The following is a 26003-nucleotide window of genomic DNA, read 5'->3' as shown; positions in this document are numbered from 1 at the left end:
AATTTTCTACATATACAAAATTTCGATAATTTAATATGGGAATTTTTACGAAAATTTTTTTCATTTTCTCATCATTATACGTACTTTATGAACGGAGTTTTGTTTTCCAGATTTTTCTCGAACTACGCGTCAAAGTGTGTGTGTGTGTGTGTATGTGTAATATATTTCATTCGATTGATGTGTGTGTTCTGCTCATGAGCGCTCAATTCTTTTTTTGGAACAATTTTTTTTTTCGTTATTGTTTTTTTTTTGTGTATATGTGTAGCTTTTGCCAATAAAAATCATCGTCATTTACAATCACCGACGTTGTTGTGGACAATAGTATAAATCTTTTATTTTACAACGAGCAGAAATTGGTAATTATTTTTTCAAGATCATTAAATCATCATTGAAAAATTTTGCCGGAAAGAAACTTTGACGAATAAGCAAAATATAAATTTCCATATCGTTTGTCTTTGTAATTTCCATTGTTTTCCGGATTAAATTTGATTATTTTTTTTGAAATTTATAAATTAAGAAATGGCCCTTTTTCGTTTTGGCAATATGGATGATATGTTTGGGTAAGTTTTTTTTTTTGATTTTTATTTTTCATCTAAATTTTTAATTTTGAATTCATTCACATGGATATAAATAGGAACATTGATAACATGATGAATCAGATGATGGGTGGAATGTTTGATCCATTTGCAATGACACCATTTGGTCGTCCTGGTCAGAATATGATGTCACCATTCAATCATATGAATCAATTCCAGAATATGTTCTCACAGGCATCACAGATGCAAGCTAATCCTGGTACATCATTTGTTTCTTCATCATTCATTTCATATTCAAGTAATGGTAATCAACCACCGCAAGTGTATGAAGAAACAAAAATGAATCATGTTGGTCCTAGTGGTGTTCGCGAAGAACGTCATACAGTACGTGATTCACGTACCGGTTTACAGAAAATGAAAGTAGGTCGACATATCCAAGATCGTGGCCATGTGATGGAACGAAGTCGAAATAATTATACTGGCGATGAAGAAGAGAACAATGAATTCATCAACATCGAGGAAGAGGAAGCACCACAATTTCAACAGGAATGGTCATCACGTATGTCACGAGCCTATCCAAATGGACAACAGCAACAATATTTGCAACAGGCACCACAACGTACACGTTTGGCCATCACTGCTGGACCAAGTAATGATAATCATTATCAATATCAATCAACACAATCACCTGGTCCAATTATAACACATCCACCTAGTACATCACCACCACCGTCAGCCAATTTACCGACCAGTAATAATAGTAATTCGTATCAATATTATCATCATGATTCACCATCATCATCTAGTAAATCAAGTAAAGTGAAAAAAGCTAAAGAAATGAAAAATAGAAAATATAAAAAGCCGACCAATAATAATGGCAAGAAAAATGAGTGAAAAATCCATTGTGAAGAATTGTGAAATCTTAAATTTCTTTCTTTCAATCTTCTTTTTCTTCTTCAAAAACCAACATCACCAAAAATATCATCATTATCAATAATTATAATAATAATAATCAATTCCCGATGAGAAAAAAATTGATCAATGATTGTTCATATATGAACAATTTTTCATCACTCATACATTTGGCGCTGTAGTAATAATTTGGAATTTATTTTTTAGTTTGATTAATCAAAAACACATTTGGAATCAAATTTCCATAATTGTTTTTTCATTATTATCATCATCATATACCTTAATTATTATTAATAAATAAATTATCGATTAATTGATTGAAATGTTTTTTTTATCATTTTAAAATTCTTTATTTTTTTCTCACATCATCATCATCATCATCAGTAGGTAGGTAGGTAGGTGTAAGGAGAAGTTGTCACAATCAAGTATTTGAGAGAAGCAAAAAATGGTGTTTGGAGGAGTATCATGAATTATGAATACTTTTGTGTGTGTGTGTGTGTTTTGGGATAGAAGAAAAAGGAATCAGAAAGAAAAAAAATTCGTATAATAATACTGAATCATTAACAAAAAAAAAAAAAAAAAAAAAAATGCGACCATTCATGTGTGTGTGTGTGTATGATAGATGATAATCGATATGAAAGCCAGCAAAGACAGAAAAAAAATTAATGTGTGAAAATCAACACAACAAACAAACAAACTAAACAGAAAAAAAGGAGAAAATTGAAAATCATCAACTTGTGTTCATGTTTGGTGTAGAAAAATAGAAGAAAAAAAATTCAAATTCAAATTCTTCAACACAGAGTGGTACACACACACACACACACACAGAACAGAACAGTAGTGTCATATTGGATATATCCATTTATCGTTTTTTGTTTTGTTTTGTTTTTTGTTTTCACAATAGCAACAACAACAACAACAACAATGATAATGATAATAAAATAAAATGGAAAAAAATTGGAGAACAAAAAAATGATGATGATGATGATGAGTGGTTTTTTTTCAATAAAAATTTTGTTTGTTTGATGTTTTTTGTTGGTATGATATTTTTTTTTCAAAATGATAATAACAGATCAAGGTGTAAGAGAGAGAGAGAGAGAAAGATAGATATGCATTATTCGTATCATCAAGAATTACCAGAATTTGAAGAGAACAAAAAAAAATTCAGAATTTAACCATATATGGAAAAGATATATAGATGATGATGTATAATAATTGATATTTTGTTATTGTTTTCGAAGAAATTCTGTGATGGTGTGTGGTCGGTCGGTGGTGGTGGTGGTGATTGTAGGTTGGTGGTCTTGATAATGATTGCGCCATACATTGCGCGATTTATTTATTTAAAAATTAAGAAAATAAAAAGAAAAACATTTTACTGCAGCATCCATATACAAATAATGATGGAAGTTGATTAATTAAGTAGTAGTAGTAGTAGTAGAGAATTTGTGTGATGAACGAAAAAAAAACGAACAACCAAACAAACAAACAAAAAAAATGGATCAAAATTCAATTAACCTATATATATAAAGGAGTTGTTTAGCAGCTCTCTGTGTTTTTGTTTTTTTTTTTTTTTTTTGGTATGTAATTGGGTTTTTGGCTGCCTTTTGTGTCGTCATTCATTCATTCATTCATGTTATGTGAAAATGTATCGCATATAAAATTTGACTAGCGCAAAAAAAAAAAATTTTTCTCGAGTATCTTTACAGAGTTTCTCAGTGTTTGTGTGTGAGTATTTTTTCTAATTTGGAGGAAAAAATAAAAAGAATTTGGGAAAAAAAATGCAAAGAACTATAAAGAAATTATAAACAAAAAACAAAAAAAATGCCAATGAGATTCAGAATCACATGTGTGTAATGTGTGTGTGTGTGTGGTAGGTGTTTAGTTTTTTGGTTAAGATGTTTTTTTTTCATTGTTTTTCTTTTATCAGTGGTTTAGTTTCATTTCATCGATTCATGTTTCTTTGGTTATTGTTGTTGTTGTTGTTTTGTATTATTTATTTTTTGAGTATTTTCTGGTGATATTTTTTCGTTTTTGTTTTGTTAAAATTTTGGCGAATAAAAAAACACAGAGAGACTGAATATCCGATGATTTGTTGTTTTTCTTTTTTGATAATTAAATATTGATAATTTCAATAGGGCGTAAAACGATTGAACGCTCCTCGATATGTGACCTATTTATATTTATCAAGAATCAGAATTAACACTTTAAGTAAATGAATGAATGAATGATAAAAAAAACTTACGCCATAACCAGATACTGGTCCAATACTATGTCCCAGATATGGTTCAGCAAATTCTCGTCCATAACTATATAATGGAATCATAATAATAATAATAATAATAATCGATAAATATTCATGTTGATTAAATAAACAAACACATGACACATACCCAGTAGTAGCGGCCATATAACTTGCTACAGTAGGATTAGCTTGAGCTGCTGCTGCGGCAGCTGCATATGATCTTGCGGCAGCCGCTGTATATGCTGCACTTGCAGCATATGTAGGCTATAATTAAAAAAAAAATCATTCAATCATCATTATCATTCAAAGAAAAAAAAACTTTAAACTTACCGGTAATTGATAACGTTCAGCAGTACCATTGGCTGCGGCTGCAGCCGCAGCATAAGTTAAGAATGGATCCGGATATACGGCAGCGGCATTTCGAGCAGCCAATAACCTATAGATTTTTTTTTTTTGTTTTCGGTTGGGTTTCACATTCATTTTGCATAATAGTAAAATATATATAGTTTTGGGTCACGAGCGTATATATTTGATGCAGCCACAAAAGGATTATTTTATTTTTGTTTTTTTTTTTGGTGAAAATCAAAACAATTTTTTTTCGATTTGTTGTTATTCATTAGAACACAACGAATGAAAAAAAAAATTTCGGAAAAGAAAGAATTTTCATTTTGAAGGTGAAGAAGAGAGAGAGAGAGAGAGAGAGAGAGAGATAACAAACAAACAAACAAACAAATGAAAAAAAAGTTAGATCAATCAATCAATCAATCAATAAAACATTCAAAGTATTATTAAAGTAATGAGAAAAAAAATTGAAAAATTTATCAATTAGAAAAAAAAATATATTCTAAACGCAGCGGCTTATTTAATTTGACTGGGCGCCTAATCATCGTGTGGGATTAATGAATTATTCAGGAAAATGTGATTGGATGAATGAAATGACATGGTGGTGACATAGATGGTAGGAAGTAAGAAAAGAAAAGAGAAAAGGGATGGGAAAAAAAGGTGACAATTCTGGTGGACATTCCAAACAACAAGATTCTAGATAAACTTGCAAATATTAATGACACATGACAATGAGAACAAGAAAAAAAATGTACCCGCGTAACCATTTGAAAATACTAAATTCTTTGCAATTGATCAAAATTCTACAATATATCCAGCCTAAAAAAAAGCACATATCATGGACACGCAGACGAACACACACAAAAAAAAACAATCAAGATCAGAATAAGAGAAATATATAAATGTGTGTGTGTGGTGAATATAAAGAAGATAAGCGAAAATGACAGAAAAAAAATTGATTTTTCTTTTTTATAAAAAAAATAAAGTAAAAAATAAAAAATATAAACTTACTGGGAAGCAGCATAACCATGCAATGTGGCAGCGGTGGTTAATGGTGATGATGTAGTAGAGTGTCTTGTATGAAATGCTGTTGCGGCCAATGTATTTGCTGCCGCTCGTGTTAGCCGTGTACCTCTTTGGATGGCAACACCGCGTAAAGCTGCCACTGGGCATTTCAAATAATTTTTTGTTTTTGTTTTTGTTTTTTGTGGTTTTTTTTTACATATTCAGTTTCATAAAATATATTCACATACATGAGCACATAAATCATACAGAAAAAAAAAATGAAAAAAAAAATCAGATATCAAAATTCAATCCACATATATATATAATATATTTCATATATGATTAGTAAACAAGATTCAAAATCAATCAATCAATCAATCAATATAAATCAATCACAGAAAAGACAATGAGAAATGAAAAAAAAAATTCAAAACAAACAAACAAACAGACAGACATTCAAATCATCAAGTGAATATATATAAATAAATCTATTTTTTTATGACCCAAACAGACCAGATGATGACCAAGCGAGAAAAACTTTTCCAAGGAATTATTGTATTTCCAAGAAAAATTTCTTATCAATCAAATAAATCAAGTAACCATCATTTATATTTACAGGTGTTTTGTGGTTTTTTTTTGTTGTTCATCAATTGTTCATTAGGTAATTATTATAATTATAATGATTTTAATTCGGTTCCTTTAATTCTTATTTTCTTTCCGCTGAATTTTCTTTCTATTGAATATTCAGAAAAAAAATGTTCAAATGGATTGCATAAACACAGAATCATTGAACAGCAAAAACAAAAAGATAATATTCTGGGTTTTTTTTTCTTGAACAATCGATTCTAGCGCCTGTGCATAATCTTTTTTTGTTTTGTTTATATGCTCTATACACATTTTTATCGTCGTAGAATCGTGTAGACCAAGCATCAAACAAACAAAAAAGAGAGAAATAAATTCCTGAATTTTCTATAGTTGTTGTCGTTGTTCGGTTGGTTGGTTGGTTGATTGTTCATACACAGACACACACACACACACACGCATACAGGATGTTTAAAGGTCTATGGTTATTCTGGCATTTTGGAACCAACACACACACACACTACTGTTTCACTGAATAGCTGCTCAATTCATGGATATTTTATTTTTCCAATTCTATAGTCGGTCAAAACTATCAAGAATATTTACTAAACACACGCACCACTTCACTGGTGTGTTGAAATATTATTATTTTGTTGTTAAGGTGAGCATTTTTTTTTTGTTTGCAATTCTACACATACTCCAAATACACATACACGTTCATATTTCACAATTTTCATGGGAATATTAGAATAGGAAAAATAAATAAATAAATATGGTAATGAAACAAACGAATCGTGAAACGAAAAAAAGAAAAGAAAACATCAATTCAAAACTAACAGAGAAAAAAAAACGAAAAGAATTTTTTTTTCGGAATATTCCTTTTTGAGCATTCTAGGTTATATTGGGAGAAAAATTTTTGTTTCAAGACATTTTTTTTTCATTATTTAAAAATGAATGATGATGATGATCAACATCATTCCATTATTTCCATATATATTCAAAACAGGGAAATCAATCATCAAACACAAACCGGTGGGTGGGTGAAAAAAAATAAAATACACGGTTACTTACCATTTGAAATAAGTGCTGCAGCCGCAGCATTTGCATTTGCATTAACAGCAGCTGCTGCTGCAGCAGCTACAGCCGCAGCTGATACCGATGATGATGATTGATTAGCGGCAGCAGCAGAAACATGAGCAACCGTTGGTGATGATAATGATGATGCAGCCATAGCAGCAGCAGCAGCGGCTGATTGCATTGCGGCTGTTGATGATAATGATGATGATGATGATGTTGATGATGATGTGGATATAGATTTTTTCGATTGTACACGTGCTGTTGCATTATTAACTTCAATTTTTCTTCCTTCAACAATTGTACCATTCAATTGTTCACGAGCACGATCAGCATCAATACTTGATGCAAATGTAACAAAACCAAAACCCTATATTTAGGAGGAAAAAAAATTAAAAGTAAAACAAAAACTCAATAATTTACTATATATACAAGTAGTGCAAATTTCTTGAGAGAAAAAAAAACATAAATTACACACACACACACATGTATATAATCCAAAAATAGATATGACAAAGTTTTATATTGCACACACACAGACACCGTTATGGACCATCATCATGGTACCGGTGTGGACAGGAATATAAATTCAATTCTGAATTCTAGATTCTATCCACGCTACACTATCTATATCTCAAATTCAATGTAGCCCACCACCACCACCACTCATGTTTGGTTGGTCGATAGACTGGCTAGCTAGTTGGTTTTTTTTTATTCTTCATTGAAATTAATTACATGGATACCATCATCATCATCATTATTATTATCCAATTACTTCAGGGGAAAATGTTTTATTATCTTGAAGCAAACGTGAACAACAAACATTAATGTGCTAAATGTTAATTGTAATTTATAAGTTCGAGTGTGTGCGTGTATACGAGCAAAACATTATTCTCTAGTGCTAGTAACGGATGAAAAAAAATCATTCCAATCCAGAATCAAGAATTGCATAAATGCAATTATCCGATTAATATAGGAGTGTAGAAGAAGACGGACGAGAAAAAAAAGTGATGGTAATTATAATGGTAGTGATATGAAAAAAACGAACAAACTTCAATAAACGGGAAATGGATATATTGATATTATAGGTTTCATATAATCATTACACACACACACACACACACAAGAATCATCGAAAAACTGACCGATCCAAATGGACCAAAAAAAAAATATTCCAATTTCAAGTAGCTAGTATTTTACTAATTTTTTCGTTGGAATCATTGCACACAAAGTACCACTACCACTTTCATTATCATCATCATTATAAATGAATTTAAATTTCATTTTTTTACATGATCCTAATTTCATTAGGCAAATACACGCACACACACACACAACGAGCCACACCCACCAAAAACTTTTTTTTTTTGGTAGTTAATCATTATTCATTATTGATGGTGGTGGTTTGTGTGTATGATTTGTACGAGAGAAAACAAAGAAAAAAACCTACATTTATTATTATCTAGTGTAAATCTTCTTTTTTTTGTTGCCATCATTATTGCAATATGTAATGAATAGCTGATTTGTTCCATCCAACACATTGGGCGTCAACCCAATCAGTATTACAATAGAAATGTGTCACGCACAACAACAACAAAAAAAAACAAGGAACAGGATACATACATTTGAAATATATATCTATGTGTTTGTATTGTTTGGTGGTGAAATTTTCGAAAAAAAAACCCAAAAAATCCTGAAAATATTCTCAAACAATCAAAACTAAACTAAAACAGCAATTCTATCTATCAAGTTTTTTTTATTATTCTCTATGGACAATACAAATAATCATTTTTTTCTTTTGTATTGGGTGTGTGTGTGTTTAGCTTTTCAATATACATGCAGTGATTCTTATATTGTCAAATGGAAAAAAAACCATTTATAAATTATAACCATTTAGATATTCTTCTTTCACACACACACACACACAATGTCAATTGGAATTCTTTGTATGTGTATGTGTGTTTTTATATAACACATAATTCAATTGAATAGAATAAATAAATTTTACCTTAGATCCACGTTCATTGAAAATGATTTCCACATCCAAAATTGGTCCAAATTGCTATTAGATTCGAAAAAAAAGAAAAGTAAAAGTAAATAAAAGAAAAAAAAATGAAAAGAATTATTAAAATGGTTGAATGGAATTTTTTTTTTTTTTTTTTTTTTGAAAAAAATGACAATAGAAAAAAAATCGGGCCATTTTGATTCTCAATGGAATCATACATTTTTCATTCACAAATGGATAATAACAACGACAATAATGATGAAAATGAATTTTCATTCATTCTCATCTACCACATTTTTATGATGATGATCATCATGATCATTATTATTGTAAATGGGAAAAAAATTGAAATTCTTAGCAAAAAAAGATCGTTTGTGTATCACCAACCATATACAGAATCATACGAGAATCTTTTTGGCTGCTGCTGCTACTGAAATCAATGTTCAATACAGATGTTTGACCTTTTCATACGTGTATGTATTCCTCGCTGGCCTTATTATTCTACCATCATCATTTGTATTTCGAATATAAAAAAAATGACAAACGACAACAACAACAATGATCATTATTACAAATAAATGATAATGACATTGTGTGTTATACATCAGAATCGATGTTGTCATCTTATCAACATCATCATCATCATTATTATTTTTTTTTGGAACAATAAGACCAACAGATCAACATACAAATAAGAATTGAACCAAAACAAAACAAAACAAAAAAAATAATAATTTTCATATGAATAAAACATTTGTATATTGTAATTTGATGGCAAATGATAATTTTTATGTGGCGCTATATTTTTCTCCAATATAAAACATCTGTCATTGATATATGGAAAGATAGGGTTAGGTTCAATGGAAAAAAAATATTCAAAATGTTGTCACATTCATAAATGTCATAATGAAGATGATGATGATTGATTGTCATCATAATTATGTCATCATCATCATCATTTGTATAATAAGAAAAAATAAAACGGAAAAAAACCTGTCATACACACATGTAATTATCATATATATCAAAAAATTTATTTATCAATTCAAGTTGAAATGATAATTTTATTCCGAAATGGCAAATATAAGTGCATTACGTAATTACAATAATCGAGAAAGAGAAAAAACGATTCTCTTCAAATGCACCAATTCAGCCAACATTAGTACATGTGTGTGTGTGATGTGACGTTTGAATTACGACAAACAATGAATGAGAGAGAGAGAAAAGAAAACTTTTTTTTTAGCATTCATTTCGAATCATTTCACATTCGGTATCGAATCGTTTCATCGTCATTCACATATATTCAATTTTCACTATTTTAATTTTTTTTTTTGTTTTCACTTTTTGTAATTGTCATTTCAAGCGAGAAATCTAGGAATCTCTCTCCCTTTCTTTCTCTTCTATACTATCTTGAATTTAGTGAAAATAAAAGTGAAATAAACATACACACACAGGCACACAATAAACTAATGGCTATGTTTATTCCGATGATTATGATCATCACAATGATGATGATGATGATGCAAATAACGAATTGAATTGAAATGAAATGAAAAACAAATAAAATGAATTGAATCGAAACCGAATATTACTATTATATGTGATGATGATGATTAAAAATAAAAAAAAAAATAAAAGAAAACAACAGAATAATGAAAAAAAAAATAGGAAGCGACAACAACAACAACAAGAAGAATTTTTGGCAATGAACCAAAAACAACAACAACAACAAAAACGAATAACAATAACGGATAAAATTCCATATACAAAAATGCAAACAAACAAAAAGAGAATAGACCAATTGTAATTTTGTTAGACAAAAACAATTTTCTACATTTTGAAATTGTAAACCTATTTACCTAAATGAAATGGGAAACAAAAATTTAATTAAATTGAATGTGCCGTTGTGTGTCGAATAAAATCATCGATATTGATCTGATGATCACATCTATAGATAACTACATATACACTAACTAAACATACAGAATATTCCCGTTAAAAACTATTTGTAACAAAACGATTTGCATACATGCCATTTTCTTACATGTCGGTGGTTGTTGTTGTATGTTGGATATACGATATTAGATTACAAAAAATGCCATACATTTTTAAATAAAGAAAAAAAAAATGTCAAAACCTCTATTTCTGAATTCAATATAATTGAAATAATTCGGTTGATTGGCGTCATATGAATGTAAAAAAAATTTTTTATAAACAAAATATCTACATTGTTAAGGTTTTTTTCTGTGTTTAAGAATAGAAAGTAATAATAATGACAAAAATCAGGATGTGTGTTTTGGTGGGTGTATGGATGCGTTTTTTCTCCGTTTTTGTTCATTGTGTGTGTATAGTTTAAAAAAGAAAATTTCAAATTACATTGTGTCTATGAAAAAATTTTAATTTGCATCCGACACACACAAACATGCATGCATACGGTGACCCAATTTTCTTTAGTTAATTGCAAAATAATTTCTTTTTTTTCATTGTTTTCAATCCAAAATTGAAATGAAAATAGAATCTTTTAGAAATAAATAAATAGATGTTAAAATAAAAAAAACTTACCCCAAACAATTGACGTAAATCTGGATCACGAAATCGAAATGGAATATTCGATACATGTAAACGTTTTGGCTGTATCGTTGTTTGTGTTGCTGTTATTGTTGGTGTTGAAGATGATGATGGTGATGATGATGATGCTGATGATGCTGGAACAGATGTTGTCGTCGATGTTTGAGATTGAATTGGCTGTATTGAATTTTGGCTACAATTTAATAATTGTTGTTGTTGTTGTTGCTGCAGCGGTGGTTGTTGTTGTTGTTGTTGACTAATACAATTGCCCGTTGGCTGTGTTTGACTCGTTGTCATTGATGATAATGATGAGCTGCTACATATTTGAGATGCTATATCAATAAAAAAAATATAAATATAAATGATTAATAAATATGATGATGATAAAACAAAGAATCGATGATTCCAAATAACATACCAACTGATACTTGATTATGATTAGAATGATGATGATGATTATGATGATTATGTCCAGAAGTAGCACCTGCTGCTGCTGTTATCATTATTCCATTTAAATTATTATTATTATTTGGCATTGATGGGCTATCGGATTGTTGTTGCTGTTGGACATTGTGCGTATGTATTACATCAGAATTTATTTGGGATGATGATGAAATCGTTGATTGTGATGGCATTGATGATGGATCCGTATTATTACAATTTGGAATATTTATCATTTCTTGTTGTTGTTGTAAACAAGATGTATTCAATGGATATGGATCAATCATATCGGTTTGTGTCTGTTGTTCAACTGAAACAGAAACAATACCCGATGCTGCTGTCGATGGTGATGATGATATATTCGTTGACATATTTGTAGTGGATGATGATGATGATGATAATTTTGTTGTTGTTGATGGTACTACATTATTATTGGCATATACAAAACCATTTGTAGTTGCTGTATGATTCACTATGAAAAATACAAAGGAAACAAAATTCAATTGATTAATCAGGAGAAAATAACAATACATACCAATATCAATTCCATTACTACTACTGCTGTTGTTGTTATTTCCATTCATCATTTCTAATTGTGCATCATATAATTCATCTTTATTCACCAATTGTGATGATGATGATGATGATGGTGGTGGTGGAGATTGTGTTGTCGTCGTCGTTGTTGCTATTTGTCCATTGGTCAACATATTTGATGCTTGTTGTTTGATATTGATGATTGATTGAATTTAATCCCAAAAAAAATTTAATACATAAACAAAAATATCTTCAATAATTAATAATAACAAGCTACAAGAGCGATATATAGAGTTGTATACAGCTGCAATCGTTATTCGATGATGATGATGATGATAATGATGATAATAACGTCGAGGTAAAGTGATGTTGATGATATCAAATGTTTTTTGATTACAACAGAAAAAAAACCCGATGATTTTTGATGATGATGATGGTGATTGAATTTAATTCTACAACATATATAAATATAAAATAAGAAACGAAACAAGAAATTTTTAAATTGAAAATGAAAAAAAATTTTAAATTTTAAAAGTTACACACACGATGGTGATTAATTTGTGATGAAACAAAAAAAAAAAAAAAATTCGAATTCAAAAAAAAATCGATTCTATCGATTGTTGGAATCGAATCATGAATTAAAATGATTCGAAAAACAAATTCCTCTCATCAAAATTTCAATGATGATGATCATCAAATATCAATTTAAGGAGGAAAAAAAATAATAAAATTATTAATTTCATCACCATCATCAACAACATACAATGTGCAAACACAAACACACGAGGAACATGATCGTCACTTGTTTTTTTTTTGTTCATTTATGATTATTATTACTTGATATTCAATAGTAAGTAAACAATACATATATATGAAAAAAAAATCACAAAACAAAATCAACATTAAACCAACCAAAAAAAAAAAAAATTCTTTATGTTTACCATGTTCTTGTTGTTGTTGTTGTTGCCTAGATTCTTGATTGGTGTTGGTATATAATATTCACAAACAATGAACAAACAAAACAGCAAACATGTCCTTCATGTCCTTTTGGTGTTCAATTCAAATGGCTAAAAATGTTTTGACGAATTGACGATGAAAAAAAAAATTGTTTTTATTCACACTAAATCATCAACATGCTAATAATAATAATTCTTAGATTACAATAACAACAACAACAACAACAACAACAACGACGACGATGACGACGATGAAAACGACAAAATCATTCAAATTTGATTAAGAAATTATATTATTATAAAAATAGAATCAATTGACAAATCATCAATCTCTATGTGAGTGTGTTTGTGTTATCATTTCAAGAGTGTAAGAAAAAAAAATAAACAAAAACAGCGAAAAGAGAAAAACAAACACAAACAGAAACAGAAACAGCGAAAGAAAGAAAGAAAGAAGAAAAATTATGAATTTGATTATCAATATTCATAATAATAATATAATAATTACCACTTGTGAATATAATAATAATAAAACACATATAAAAATGACAGAAAACAAACAAACAAACAATTTTTGAATGATTCCGATAATGTCAACGTTGTCGTTGATGTGATGAATTTTTTTGTTTTTTTTTTTTTTTTTTTGTCATAAATGAGATGATGATGATGATGATGTGAGAAAATCCATCTCAAGAAATGTGAATGGATCGTCATCAACAACAACGACAACTGCTGGTGATGAAAAAAACATCAGTGTGTGTGTGTTTGATTGCTATAGACATTGAATCTTGTTTCAATGATTCATCATACTTGTGTACGTTACTATTTTTTTATATTTAAATTGAATTTCAATTAGAATGACAAAAAAAAACCAAATGGCAAGCTGATGTGAATTGTGTATGTGTGTGTGTGTGTGTTTGTGAAATGAAATGATTCAAGGTTCTTATAGTATTTTGCGTGTTTCAATCACACTTGGTGTGTGTATATATGGTGAAAAATAATGTAGTGATGTAGTGATGATGAGTGAAAAGTTTCCAATGAAAAGAAAGGAAAAAAAAATTTAAAAGAATTTTTCTTACAAATGACATACACACACACACACACACATAAACACATCAATAATTGATTGAAAAGTTTCTTGATTGAAAAATTGTTTTTCACAAGAATTTTCTCTTTATTTTTTTTTTTATTTTATTTTTTTGGTAAATTTTATCGAAAAAAATGTGTCAAATACATTCGTCGTCGTCGTCGTCGTCACCAGAGTTGATTTTATATTTTAATCAAAAAATGAAAAATCGAAATCGAAATTTAAATGATCGTTTTGACATCAAGAATAAGAGTGAAAGAAATCAAAATCAGTAAAAACATTATATCGAGAAAAATATTGTTTGTTTGGTTGATGTTTTCTATTTTTAGAATACATACATTCACACACACAAAACATAATTCTCGTATTCTGTGAGCAGCAGAATTTTTTTTTTTTGCTTTTTCATTATGATCATCATCATGTTGATTATAGAAAAAAAAACTACAGGATTCTGTTTTTTTTAAACAAATAAACAAATAGAAATGAAATGAAATGAAATTGAACGAATCGAGAATTCCGGCAGAGGTAAAGGGATGTGTGTGAAAATCAATTAGTCAATGTGATACGAATGGAAGAATTTTTTTTTTTTTGGATCAATTCATTCACACACACACACAATTCTCCATGTTGGATTGTTTTTTTCGAAATTCTTTCATAAATATCGTTAGAATAAAGAAATCAGAAAATTTCACATACCTTTTTTTTCGATATTCTTAATCGATATACTGATGATGATGATGATGATGATGTTTATTGGTTGATTAGTTGTTGTTTTTTTCGTCGTGTAATTTACGTTTCAAAAAAAAATTTGTTGATTTTATTATGTCGAAAAATTTCATATTCAAATTCTCTCTCTCTCTATATATATGAGATGTGTGTGTGTGATTCGTCGATCATTGAAATAATCATTACCGATCAACAACAACAACAACAACAACAAATACAAAATACAGAATATTTCAATAACATACACACACAAAAAAAAACCCAAACCAGAATCGAATCGAATCTCATACACACACCAAACACACACACACACAGACCAAAAATATTCTTCTCTCGTATAAACAAAACAAAACCGAGTGGTTCACACACACACAAACGACTACGACTATGATAATAACACAACAAAAGACTCGTTTCTTTCTTTCTTTCTTTCTTTTACATTTTCATTTTCATTCTCACATTCGTTCGTTCGTTTGGTTGGTTTGTACGTAAAAAAAATTTCAACTATTTTCTTTGCTGCTTCTTTTTTTTTATTCGTTTTTTTTGTTCCTTGATGATGATGATCACAACACATACACAAAGGAAACAATGTGTATATAGAGTGATGTTGAATTACGAAATACAGAAGCTGAAAAATTTTCAATGGGAAACCAACCAACAAACCAACCAACGAACGATGATGATGATGACAGACAAACAAACTTTTGGTATTTTTTTGCTGGTTTCTGGAGTCGTTCATTGTCAGCCACCATCTGCTCAATTTCTTTTGTGCTTCATCGGTCGTGTGTTTTTTGGTTGGTTGGTTGGTGGGTGGGTGGGATAGTAGTATATAGTATATATGGTCCATATAGTCATTTTTGATCCAAAAAAAAAAAAAAAAGAAAACATGGACATGCGTAATGATTTTGGTTGTACTGGTGGTGGTGGTGTTGGTAGCAGCAGCAACAGCAGTTGTGTTCCAGGATCCCAGACATTCCATAAAATTTGTGTCTATAGGGATTTTTTTTTGTTTTGTTTCGTTTTATTTTGAAATATATCGACTATACAAAAAGTAATTGGATTCTTTGATTTTCATCCATTTTTTTTTTTTTTTTGGAATAGGAATTTTGATGAAATTGATCAAAGGAAAAAAACAGACACTCGCGAATACTTTTTTCCATCATCATCATCATCATCGATAATTAAAATTGGAAACTTGATTCTCTTGGGTGGATATAGAATCGAATAATAACAAAAAAAAAATTCAAATTCGAATCTCAAAACAAGCGAAAACATTCCATATAGAAAGATAGATTTTGTCATCATATTGACAGCATCAATAATTTTAACCTTGATTTCTAATTAATTCGTTGTTGTTGTTGTTGTTCATTCAATTGTTTTATTTATTCATTTTGTTTTTTTGTCACATTTATAATTTATATAAAATAATTGTGTCAAAAAAATAAAATTATGAAATGAAAAAAAAAACATCAAACAAAAAAAAAATATGAATAGGATAATGAAATAGGCCGAATTTAGGAACAATCATTCATTTATTCGATATTTATATATTGACCATTTGGGAGAATCCGAATAAATGATGAATATTCTTCTTATTCGTAGTAGTCGGATACATTGGTTAAGAATTATTTTTAGAATGCAAAATAATCTCCAGTAGGATCTTCAAGCCATGGATAATTTTGTGGACATTCAGCACATGTATGTAAACGAATTGTTTCACCAGGTAATTCACGTGTAGATAATGCACATGCATTCGGTAGATTACAAAGTGGCTGTCCACGTACTTCACATTTTTCTTTCCATGGTGAAAATTCACGTATTGAATTCATTGGTGTTGGTTGTTGCATCCATTGTAATACTTGTGTCATTGTAACGAAATAAACATCATTTTTATCCAATACTTCATCAATCCATTGTATGAATGCATCTAAATATTCTGGATTCAATTTTAGCCAACTAGCATGAAAAAATACGCCCAATGGTGCACGATTTGTTTTATAATGGCGATCAAAATTATGATTTAGAAAATTATAAAATTGATCACCAGTTATAATATTGGCACAGCTATCCACCATAGAACAGCCAGATAATTCTTCATCAAAATTTGGATCATCACGACGATCCAATTCATTCATAACCATTTCCCATACAGCATGTGAACGTGTTGGACAATTTTGGCCATTACCATGACATTTATGTGGCATACGAAAATATAATGTATATGGCCATAATGGTGGATTACTTAATGGTGCCGTTATGGTTGAATCATACAAAAATGCTTGTTCTTCCATCATAAAAAATTGATTATTACCACCAACACGTAGATATGGTGCACGAACACCAACAATTGAATTGTCCGTAATATTTGCAAAACGTTCAATAATCAATCGTACACCAGCCATTTCTTTAGCCCAAGTTTCTGTGGATGCTTCACTCCAATATTTTTCATTTGAATTATGTCTATTTAACAAAAAAAAAATATGGAAAACGGAAATAGTTTAAAAAAAAAATAAATAAATGAAATAAATAAACTTACGTTATAGAATGGGCAGCAATTTCATGTCCACGACGATGCATTTCCTGTACAGCTGAATAATTGGTATATTTATGTGAAATGAAAAATGTACCTTTTATTGAACAACCATTTGGATTATTACGTCCTTCTTTAAAGATTTTATCATATATATCGATATTATTATTATTGATAGCATCATCGAATGTGATCATAATCATTTGTGGTACATGTGTTGGTTCCAATTTTCCCGGTATCTGTGTACCATCTGGTGAACAGAAACAATCCGGTAATACACATTGAGTTTGATCACATGCTGGTGCACGATTTGGATCTTTTTCTACGGCTATTGAGTCATTGAGTGGATGAATGAATGAATGAATAATGTAATGTAAATTAGATTAAGTATAGGTATTTGATATTTATGTTTAGGGTTTTTTTTTTGTTGTTCTCATATCGAATCACATCGAAAAAAAAACTTACTACATGCATTTTCATCTGAACCATCGGCACAATCTGGTTCACCATTACAGAATAATTCTTTATTAATACAATCACCACTACCACAGGCTAATTTTCCAGTTTCACAGATTGGTTCATCGGTTGCCAACAATGGTGCAACTAATCGTGGTTCTTAATAGTGATAATGTGGTGGACAAATTGATAAAGTTATAATTCACAGTAAATCGATAATTTGAAATTTAAAATACTACTCACTTTCTAATTGTTGACAATTTTTAACATTCGATTTCCAATCACATGTTTGTTTATCAATATCGAATGCTAAACCAGATGGACAACGTAATGCTAATAAACCTTGTACTGAACACCGGACAACATCACGACAATCTTCATCGGCTGTTAAACGAAAATATTCACTTGGTGGCCGTCCTTTACATAATTCAGCATCATTTTCATCTGTTTGTCTTTTAACGATCGATACGTTTTGAACTATTTTGGTTATATGGAGAGAAAAAAAATAGAAAAGAAAATTAAACGAATATAAAATAAATTTCCATTATCATCAACATTGAGGTCAGTAGCAGCAGCAGCAGCAGCAGCAGTTGGTTATATCAAGTTAAAGATAAAAAGTTAGACAACTTTTAAATTCATTTCATCATCATCGTCATCATTGAATTGAATTGAATAAGACTAATTTATATTCTCAACACACACACATACATACAGAGAAAATCGACAACGACGACGAATAATGGATGGATAATAATAATAATTTTGATGATGATGATGATGATGACTGTCATTGATGTACATTGACCATAACGAATAAAATAACGGTGTCATGGCAATATTATTATTATTAACATTATTACGTGAGATACTTCTTTATGGAAATGTTTTCGACAATTTTCTCTGGCCAATTTAATTCATGTTGAGAATTGAAATTAAAAAAAAAAAATTGTAAACAAATCTTACAAATTCTGTCGATTTCGAATATCATCACACACACACACACACACACACACACACACAGACACCAACGCTTGTCGAAATAGACAGATAGCTTGTCGTGACAAAAATTATTCGCCCACCGTTTGTTTGTTTTTTTTTTCGTTTTGGTTGAACACGATGTCATGTTTTTGTTTGAAAAAAAAGAAACTTGAAAAAATAAATTGAATTTTTTTTTTCACACCCATTTCATCGTGATAAGACACATATAATATGCATATATATGTGTTTTGCAGAAATGCAAAAAAAAAGTTTTTTTCTTCTGGAACATGATGATGTCAGTCGTGTTTCGGCATATATGAAAAGAAATGAAAAGAAAATGTTCATAAAGTATTTCAAATTGATTTTTTTTCTTTCTTCTTCTTTTCTTCGTTCGTTCATCATGTCAAGAAACAATTGGAAAAAGAGTTTTTTCCGAGAACAAATGAATAAAAAAAAGATTCACATCATGATTATTATTAACACGTCCTATATGACAGGGCATGTTTTTTTTGTTTTGTTTTGTTTTTCATTTTCATAAACATTCGATTTTCCTGTCTGTCCATCATCATCATCATCATCATCATCACAGAGAAGGAAAAATGAATTAAAACGATTCAAGCATCGAAAATGATGATTATTTTAAAAATGAAATGCAAAAAGAAATTCCTGATTGATAATCGATAACGCAGCTTTGTATTTGAATTTGAATATGAGAAATATATGTGAAATGTGATCATGAAATAATGTTTGAACGTGGAGTTTCATTCGAAGAAATTTTGATTTTTTTTTAAATTAATAATGATGGCCATGAATCGAGTGAATGAAATAACTTCCATCATTATTAACGTTATCATCATTTCAAGATTATGATGATTTTCATCGTCTCAAGTTTGATTTCATCAAACAGGAAAATGTTTTTGAAATTTTACATAAGCAAAAGAATTTTTTTTTACATACCGAATGTCGCTAAAATCGATATGATGATGGTAAATATAATAATTTGTAATGATGATGATGATGATTTCATTGTTTTTTTTTCTGTATTTTCAGTGACAATTTTTTTTTTGGCAACAGAATTGATATAAATAGGTCACGTTTTTTGAAGAAGAATTTTCGAAAAATAGTGAGAAAAATAGAGATCACCCGAATATGGAACAATGAAAAAAATGAAATGAAATTTTTCTTAAAAATCACAAACTAAAATTGTTTGCCACAAAGAAATTTTGATTTCAATTTAAATGTCGAAAGTGGATCGATCCGCTTCATAGGATGCGGACGTGGACACTGACTGATCGATGCTGATCAATGATGATGATGATGATAATCAAATCACATACACACAACGGACAACGAACAACGAACAAAACACACCTTTGTGATTCAATAACTATGCCACTAAGTTCTTTTTTTTTCTTTCGCTCTCAAAAATATCTCGAAACAAAAATCAAAAATTCAAATAATGGAACCATACACAACAACGAAAAGTGATCACACACACACACAACAAGTCCTTGATCAAAAATAAACAACAACAACAACAGTTTTGTGGAAACCGGCTTGGCTAAAATCGAAAAAAAAACAGCAGCACAGCAGGCAAAAAAAAAATATGGAAACTTGAAACCAAACTGTCCAAATGTATCAAGATAACAGACATACAGACAGACTGATAATAATAATAATAACGAAGAAGAAGAGTCTGATCCATAAACAAGAAATTCAAGATAATAAGAGAGAAAGAAATTTCTGTTTCTATTTTGTAAAGAGAAATATTTCCATTCAATATCCATGTCCATGGGCCATACAGTCTTTGCCGATCTCATTATCATCATCGACAATTTATTCCATTCTGGAACGAAGAGAAAAAAAAACAAGATCGAAATATGTAACCAAAAAAAAAAAAGATGGCGAATGATAAGAACAGGAAAAAAACATTGAAAATGAAGATTGCTGCTGATGATGCTGTTGTGGTAAGATAACAAAAATTTAGAGAAAATTTTTTCCTTATTTTTCTTTGCCATTTTTTTTTGTTCGTTTATATTTCGATTAGTTCCATAATCGAACATAATTTTTGTGTTCGAATCATATCATCTAAAGAAAAAAGAGAAGACGAAAAAAAAAATCAGCGAATAAATTACCAATGAATGGGGATTGGACAAAACGAAATTTTTTTTCTGTGTCATGTAACCATTTCATCATCATCATCATCATCATAATTTTTCATTTATAATCAACACATTGGTCGTTCGTTATTATTGTGTAGTAAATCCAAAAAATGATGATGATGGCCGAGAAAATGTCGAATATATAATGGGTTAAAATTGTTGTTCATTTTATGTTGTTTTGTAACCCAGTTCTTTCTTTCTTTACATCTTGGATCTCTCTCGTTTTCTCAATTTGTATATCAAAAATTTGGGTAAAAAGAAATACCATGAATATATCAGGTTTTCTCTCTCTAACTTTTAATTTTTATTTTTCGTATTTTTTTTTATATATATCTTTGTTATCTTGATAGATTTTCAAACTTGAAAAATTTCTCTATTCATCACCATCGTGTTTTGTATATATATACAAAATTAGCCATCATGGATCAAAAAATAGGTTTTGATAATGAATGAATAGCAGAGCAAGATGAAAACTGAAAGAAAAACGAAAATCTGGATTTAATTACTACGACCAACCAATCAACAAACCAACCAACCACCCACCTTGAAACACTTTTTATATTGGACTTTATTTTTTCCAAATGAAATAACTTTATGCTGTTGTGTTGTTGAATAATTAATCATTTCAAACAACAACAACAACAACAACAGCGAAAAAAAAAGAATAGATTTTCATTTGTCTATCATTGTCTTGTCTTGAGATGATGATAGAAATCTTTTGTTTTGTTTTGTTTTTTGTTGTTCACCATCAATACAATCAAACATTGAATTTGGATCGAATTTTTATCTGGAACAAACAAATTAATTGGACAAACAATTGAATTGACTGATGATGACGATGATGACGATGGTCTAGATTTTGAGATTTTTTTGTTTTTCCTTTTTTTTCATTGTTTTTTTTTCGTCATATTCAATTAATTAATTAATTAGTTAATTAATTAATTCAACAATAGAAAAAGTTCATTATGAACAAAACAAGAAAAAAAAACAAACCAAAAAAAACTTTTCCGTCTATATCGGATTAGTTTGGAATATATTTAGGATTTGAAACTTGGATTGAAAATAATCTGTTTATGTGCGGACTTTGTTCAAATCATCACCATCACCATTATCATCATCATTATCTAGGTTAATAAACGATGATAAATAACCAATGGGTGAGATGATCAAAAAATGGTGAGAGTTTTGATGGAAAAATCGAATCCTGAGAAAAAAAATTCATTAAAAACTTTGTTTTTCAGCCACTGGATGGCGCGTTATGCTTCGATAAATTGTTTTTTTTCCAACCATCGATTATTTTTTATTTTTTTTTTTTAATCGTTCATCATTTTTATCCGCGTTTTTTTTTTGTCTCATTTGGATTCTTTTATTTGTTCGAATAATAAATTTTTTTTTCTTGATTGTTTTGTTTTGTTTTTTTGTTTGATGATAATGATGATTATCGTCATCATAGTCATCACACACACACACACATCATGAGCATCAAAATTTGACGAATATGATGACGATGACGAGGAAAAACAAAATGTTTGATGATGACCAATGTGATGTGAAAAATTTTACATTTTGTCTCACACACACACACACATTATCAATTCTATATAAATATAAAAACTGAAAGAAAAACCCGTAAGTTTTCTTTTATTATAATCATCATCACATGACACATACTTGCTTGTCAAATGTGTCATGTGTGTGTTTGTGTTCATTGAAAATATAACAACAAAGTAAAATTGTTGCTCATTTTATATGTTCCATTTATGCCAATTTCAATATTATCAAAAAAAAAAAAAAAAAAAATTATCATCATCATCATCATCAACAATGAACATTGATGATGTTCCGGTGAATAAATGAAAAAAAAACAACAACAGCAACAACAACAACGTAAACAACAAAAAGGTTTGCCAAGGAAAAAATCATCATCATCATCATCTTTATTCCGCTTAATAATAATAATAAATTAACGGTAAATTTTTTTCGTTTTGTTTTGTTTTGTTTAGATATCGCAAAAATTCATTTTATTTTCATCATCATCGTCATTATTTTTCATTCAACAAATTGATTGATACAGTGAATATTAAAAAAAAAAAAAAAATGCCGCATGGATCAAATATACATATGCAATGAAATGGTTATGATGATGATGATTTTTTTTTGTTTGGTCTCCCTCCATCAACGTTGTTGTGTGTTGTTTAATATTGAAAACCACAAAATTATTATTGGACGAATTTTTCGCCGCTCTATCCATCCCTATTTTTTTTTTTTTTTTGTTGGCAAAACATTTGGCCATAATCATAACTATGTATTTAATAATAATAATCATCATCATAATGATGATGATAATAAACGGATCATAATTATACAATACACATCATCAACAACAACAAGAACAACATCAACGACAACGATTCAAAAAAAAAAAAAAAAATATTGGGCCACATTCAAACAATCCATCCATCAATGATGATGATCATCATCATCATTATCCAGCACCATTCCCATAAATTGACATTATATAACTAAATAACAACAGCAGCAGCAATAACATCAACAACAATTAATCCCGTTGGCCAATTTTTAAAGAAAAAGAGAAAATTTATTCAATTCAATTCGATTCGTTTCGATTCGATTTTTTTTCATTTCATATTCAATCATAATTTGATCACACACACACATTGATATATGGACATAATCATCATCAAGTTACATAAAAATGTAGAACAATTTTTTTTTCATATTCATATTCATATCTCTGTGTGGCCGCCCAAAATCACCCCAAACCATCCATATCGAATTATTATATTTGGACATTTGGAAGTAATTTCAAACTTGGAAATTGGAATCAAAGAAACAAAAAAAAAATTGAACCATCCAATCCAATTCGAATTTATATATATGATGATGACGATGATGAATAAATGAATAACTAGAGTAATTTCAATTGTGAATGCAAATTGTTTTTTTTTCGCTGTCTCTTCCTATCTCTCCACATATAACAACAACAACAACAACAACAACCACAACCACCACCAACATCACATCACATTTCTTTATATTGTAAAATAGATGTGGATGAATCGATTTAATATGTAAGTAATATGATTGAATTGAATGAATTGAAATTGGATGGATGACCGAATTATAATGATCACACACACACTCAGACACAAATATCAAATGACCATTACACACACACACACACACACACACATTGGTCGATAATAACGAACAAATCAAATGAAATGAAGAAAGAAAAAATCACCACCACCACCACCACCGACACACAAACAAACGGACAATTGAAAACAATGTAAGATAGTGAAAAAAGCAACAAGTTTGTTGTAAATTTTTTTTCCCCTTGTCAATTATAGAAATTTTTTTTTTTGATTCGATTTGATTTGATTCGATTTCAATTGGATTGAAATTTCACACACACACACACACACACACACACAAACAATCATCGATTGGATTGATGAGAACATTTGATCATTGATCAATTGAACAACAACAACAAAAAAAGTTCAAATTTCGATCCAAATACGGTACGTCCATTATGAACACACACACACACACAAACAAACGAAAAAAATTCGAATTGTTCAATTATTTTTGTTTCATTTTCTTTTGAACAGGAAATGAATTCCAGTTTCTTATTGATTTGACGATGTTTTTTTTCATTTTTTTTTGTTTTAGATTTTGTCCATCATCATCATCATCAACAAATGGTCAATCATAATCATCATTGTGTAATCTTTTGTAATCATCATCATCGTTATTATTATTAAAATAATCATCGTTTGTTGGTTGGTTGGTCAATTTATAATATTCAGATCTTGGTTTGTTCAGCGGTTTTGTATCAACAATTATATTTCATATAATCATCAAACAGAAACCAGAAAAAAATAGTATATCGTTCTTATTTTGAATAGATGATGATGATGATGATGATGAATTTAAGCCTATTTAGTATATATAACTTGTAAGATTTTTATCGCTCGACAATCATCATCATCATGATCCATTGAATTTCAGAATAAGGTAATGAAATGATGGATAAGGATGATGATGATGAAAATAGAAAAAAAAACTTGAAGATGGTAATGTCCCGATAAACGAATTATAATTTTTAATTTACCTTCATCATTATTCCGTTTTTTTTTCATCTTGCTTTTGACCAGATGTCGATGTTATTATTGATGACGATGATACAACCGTTATAAGCTATAGCCATTGGCAATTGGACAACGATCTTCATCATCATCATCATCATCAGGATGAATTGAATTGCAATATGATGATGTATAAAAAAAATAAAGAAAAAAAAATCATCCGGTTTATCATCATCATCATCATGAGGTGAATGAGCAATCAATGAACAGCGAAATTCGTTTCCATTCCCCGCCATCACCACCACCACCACCATCATCATCATCATCATCATCGTTGTAGTCTTAAATATCCATCGAATTCAAACATATAATGGTATTAGTGGTGATGGTTGACTTCCTTGGTTTGATTATCATTTTGTTGGCTAAAAAAAAAATTGGTTTCAATAAGACAAAATTGTCTTTCTCTCTCTCTCTCTCTATCTATCTATCCCTTTCGCATACAGATATCATGCACATCGATTTATATGATTGTAAACATCCATTCAATTCAAAAGGCTTGATGAAATCGATGATGATGTTGATGATCATCATCATGCCGCATCCTTTTCTCCATCTCTCATTCACTGTTACCTTAATCATCAAAAACCGGCAAAGAAAAGAAAAATCATCTCCAGGCTCATTTAATATCGGGTTTTTTTTTCTTTCTTCATTGAAATTCGTTCTTTTTGTCTTCTATATGGTCTAAACTACAATAC

The 26003-nt window shown here is 29.4% G+C and overlaps 3 protein-coding genes and 1 long non-coding RNA gene across 15 annotated transcripts; 2 read left to right on the top strand and 2 right to left on the bottom strand.

Moving 5' to 3' along the window:
• The first annotated feature begins 136 nt into the window (after nt 1–136).
• Mlf (myeloid leukemia factor) lies at nt 137–1768 on the top strand. Of its 2 annotated transcripts, XM_075734373.1 has the most exons (3): nt 178–356; nt 518–560; nt 635–1768. In XM_075734373.1, the coding sequence occupies exons 2-3, from the start codon at nt 520–522 to the stop codon at nt 1428–1430; spliced, it is 837 nt and encodes a 278-aa protein (XP_075590488.1). In that variant the 5' UTR covers nt 178–356; nt 518–519; the 3' UTR covers nt 1431–1768. The 2 variants fall into 2 exon arrangements, with proteins under 2 accessions (XP_075590487.1, XP_075590488.1); XM_075734372.1 differs by having other exon boundaries at nt 137–560.
• Nucleotides 1769–3403: 1635 nt separating this feature from the next.
• LOC124497712 (uncharacterized) lies at nt 3404–15761 on the bottom strand. Of its 9 annotated transcripts, none has more exons than XR_012832432.1 (12): nt 14978–15761; nt 12243–12693; nt 11685–12179; nt 11261–11598; nt 8702–8755; nt 6691–7063; nt 5044–5197; nt 4788–4851; nt 4021–4126; nt 3839–3954; nt 3691–3754; nt 3404–3618 (listed from the first exon to the last, which is right to left on the bottom strand). XR_012832432.1 is itself a non-coding variant. In XM_075734366.1 (11 exons), the coding sequence occupies exons 2-11, from the start codon at nt 12412–12414 to the stop codon at nt 3577–3579; spliced, it is 1914 nt and encodes a 637-aa protein (XP_075590481.1). In that variant the 5' UTR covers nt 12415–12693; nt 14978–15761; the 3' UTR covers nt 3404–3576. The 9 variants fall into 9 exon arrangements, 7 of the variants coding, with proteins under 7 accessions (XP_075590481.1, XP_075590482.1, XP_075590483.1 ...); XR_012832433.1 differs by lacking the exon at nt 14978–15761 and adding an exon at nt 13703–14036; XM_075734366.1 differs by lacking the exon at nt 4788–4851.
• A 601-nt stretch (nt 15762–16362) lies between these two features.
• Nucleotides 16363–20637, bottom strand: LOC124497711 (chitin deacetylase 1). 3 transcript variants are annotated; one of them, XM_047061388.2, is made up of 5 exons: nt 19929–20637; nt 18237–18470; nt 18003–18152; nt 17544–17865; nt 16363–17467 (listed from the first exon to the last, which is right to left on the bottom strand). In XM_047061388.2, exons 1-5 carry the CDS (start codon nt 19996–19998, stop codon nt 16639–16641), a joined length of 1605 nt encoding a protein of 534 aa, XP_046917344.2. In that variant the 5' UTR covers nt 19999–20637; the 3' UTR covers nt 16363–16638. The 3 variants fall into 3 exon arrangements, with proteins under 3 accessions (XP_046917344.2, XP_075590486.1, XP_075590485.1); XM_075734371.1 differs by having other exon boundaries at nt 18006–18152; nt 19929–20486; XM_075734370.1 differs by lacking the exon at nt 19929–20637 and adding an exon at nt 18706–18981.
• A 143-nt stretch (nt 20638–20780) lies between these two features.
• On the top strand, nt 20781–21911 carry LOC142597825 (uncharacterized). Its single transcript, XR_012832434.1, has 3 exons — nt 20781–20938; nt 21019–21384; nt 21484–21911. It is a non-coding gene; the product is annotated as an uncharacterized LOC142597825 (long non-coding RNA).
• The last annotated feature ends 4092 nt before the right edge of the window (nt 21912–26003 follow it).

The sequence above is a fragment of the Dermatophagoides farinae genome, chromosome 9, assembly GCF_024713945.1.
Source record: "Dermatophagoides farinae isolate YC_2012a chromosome 9, ASM2471394v1, whole genome shotgun sequence".
Taxonomy (NCBI): Eukaryota; Metazoa; Arthropoda; class Arachnida; order Sarcoptiformes; family Pyroglyphidae; genus Dermatophagoides; species Dermatophagoides farinae.
This window is presented reverse-complemented; position numbering and strand designations above follow the sequence as displayed.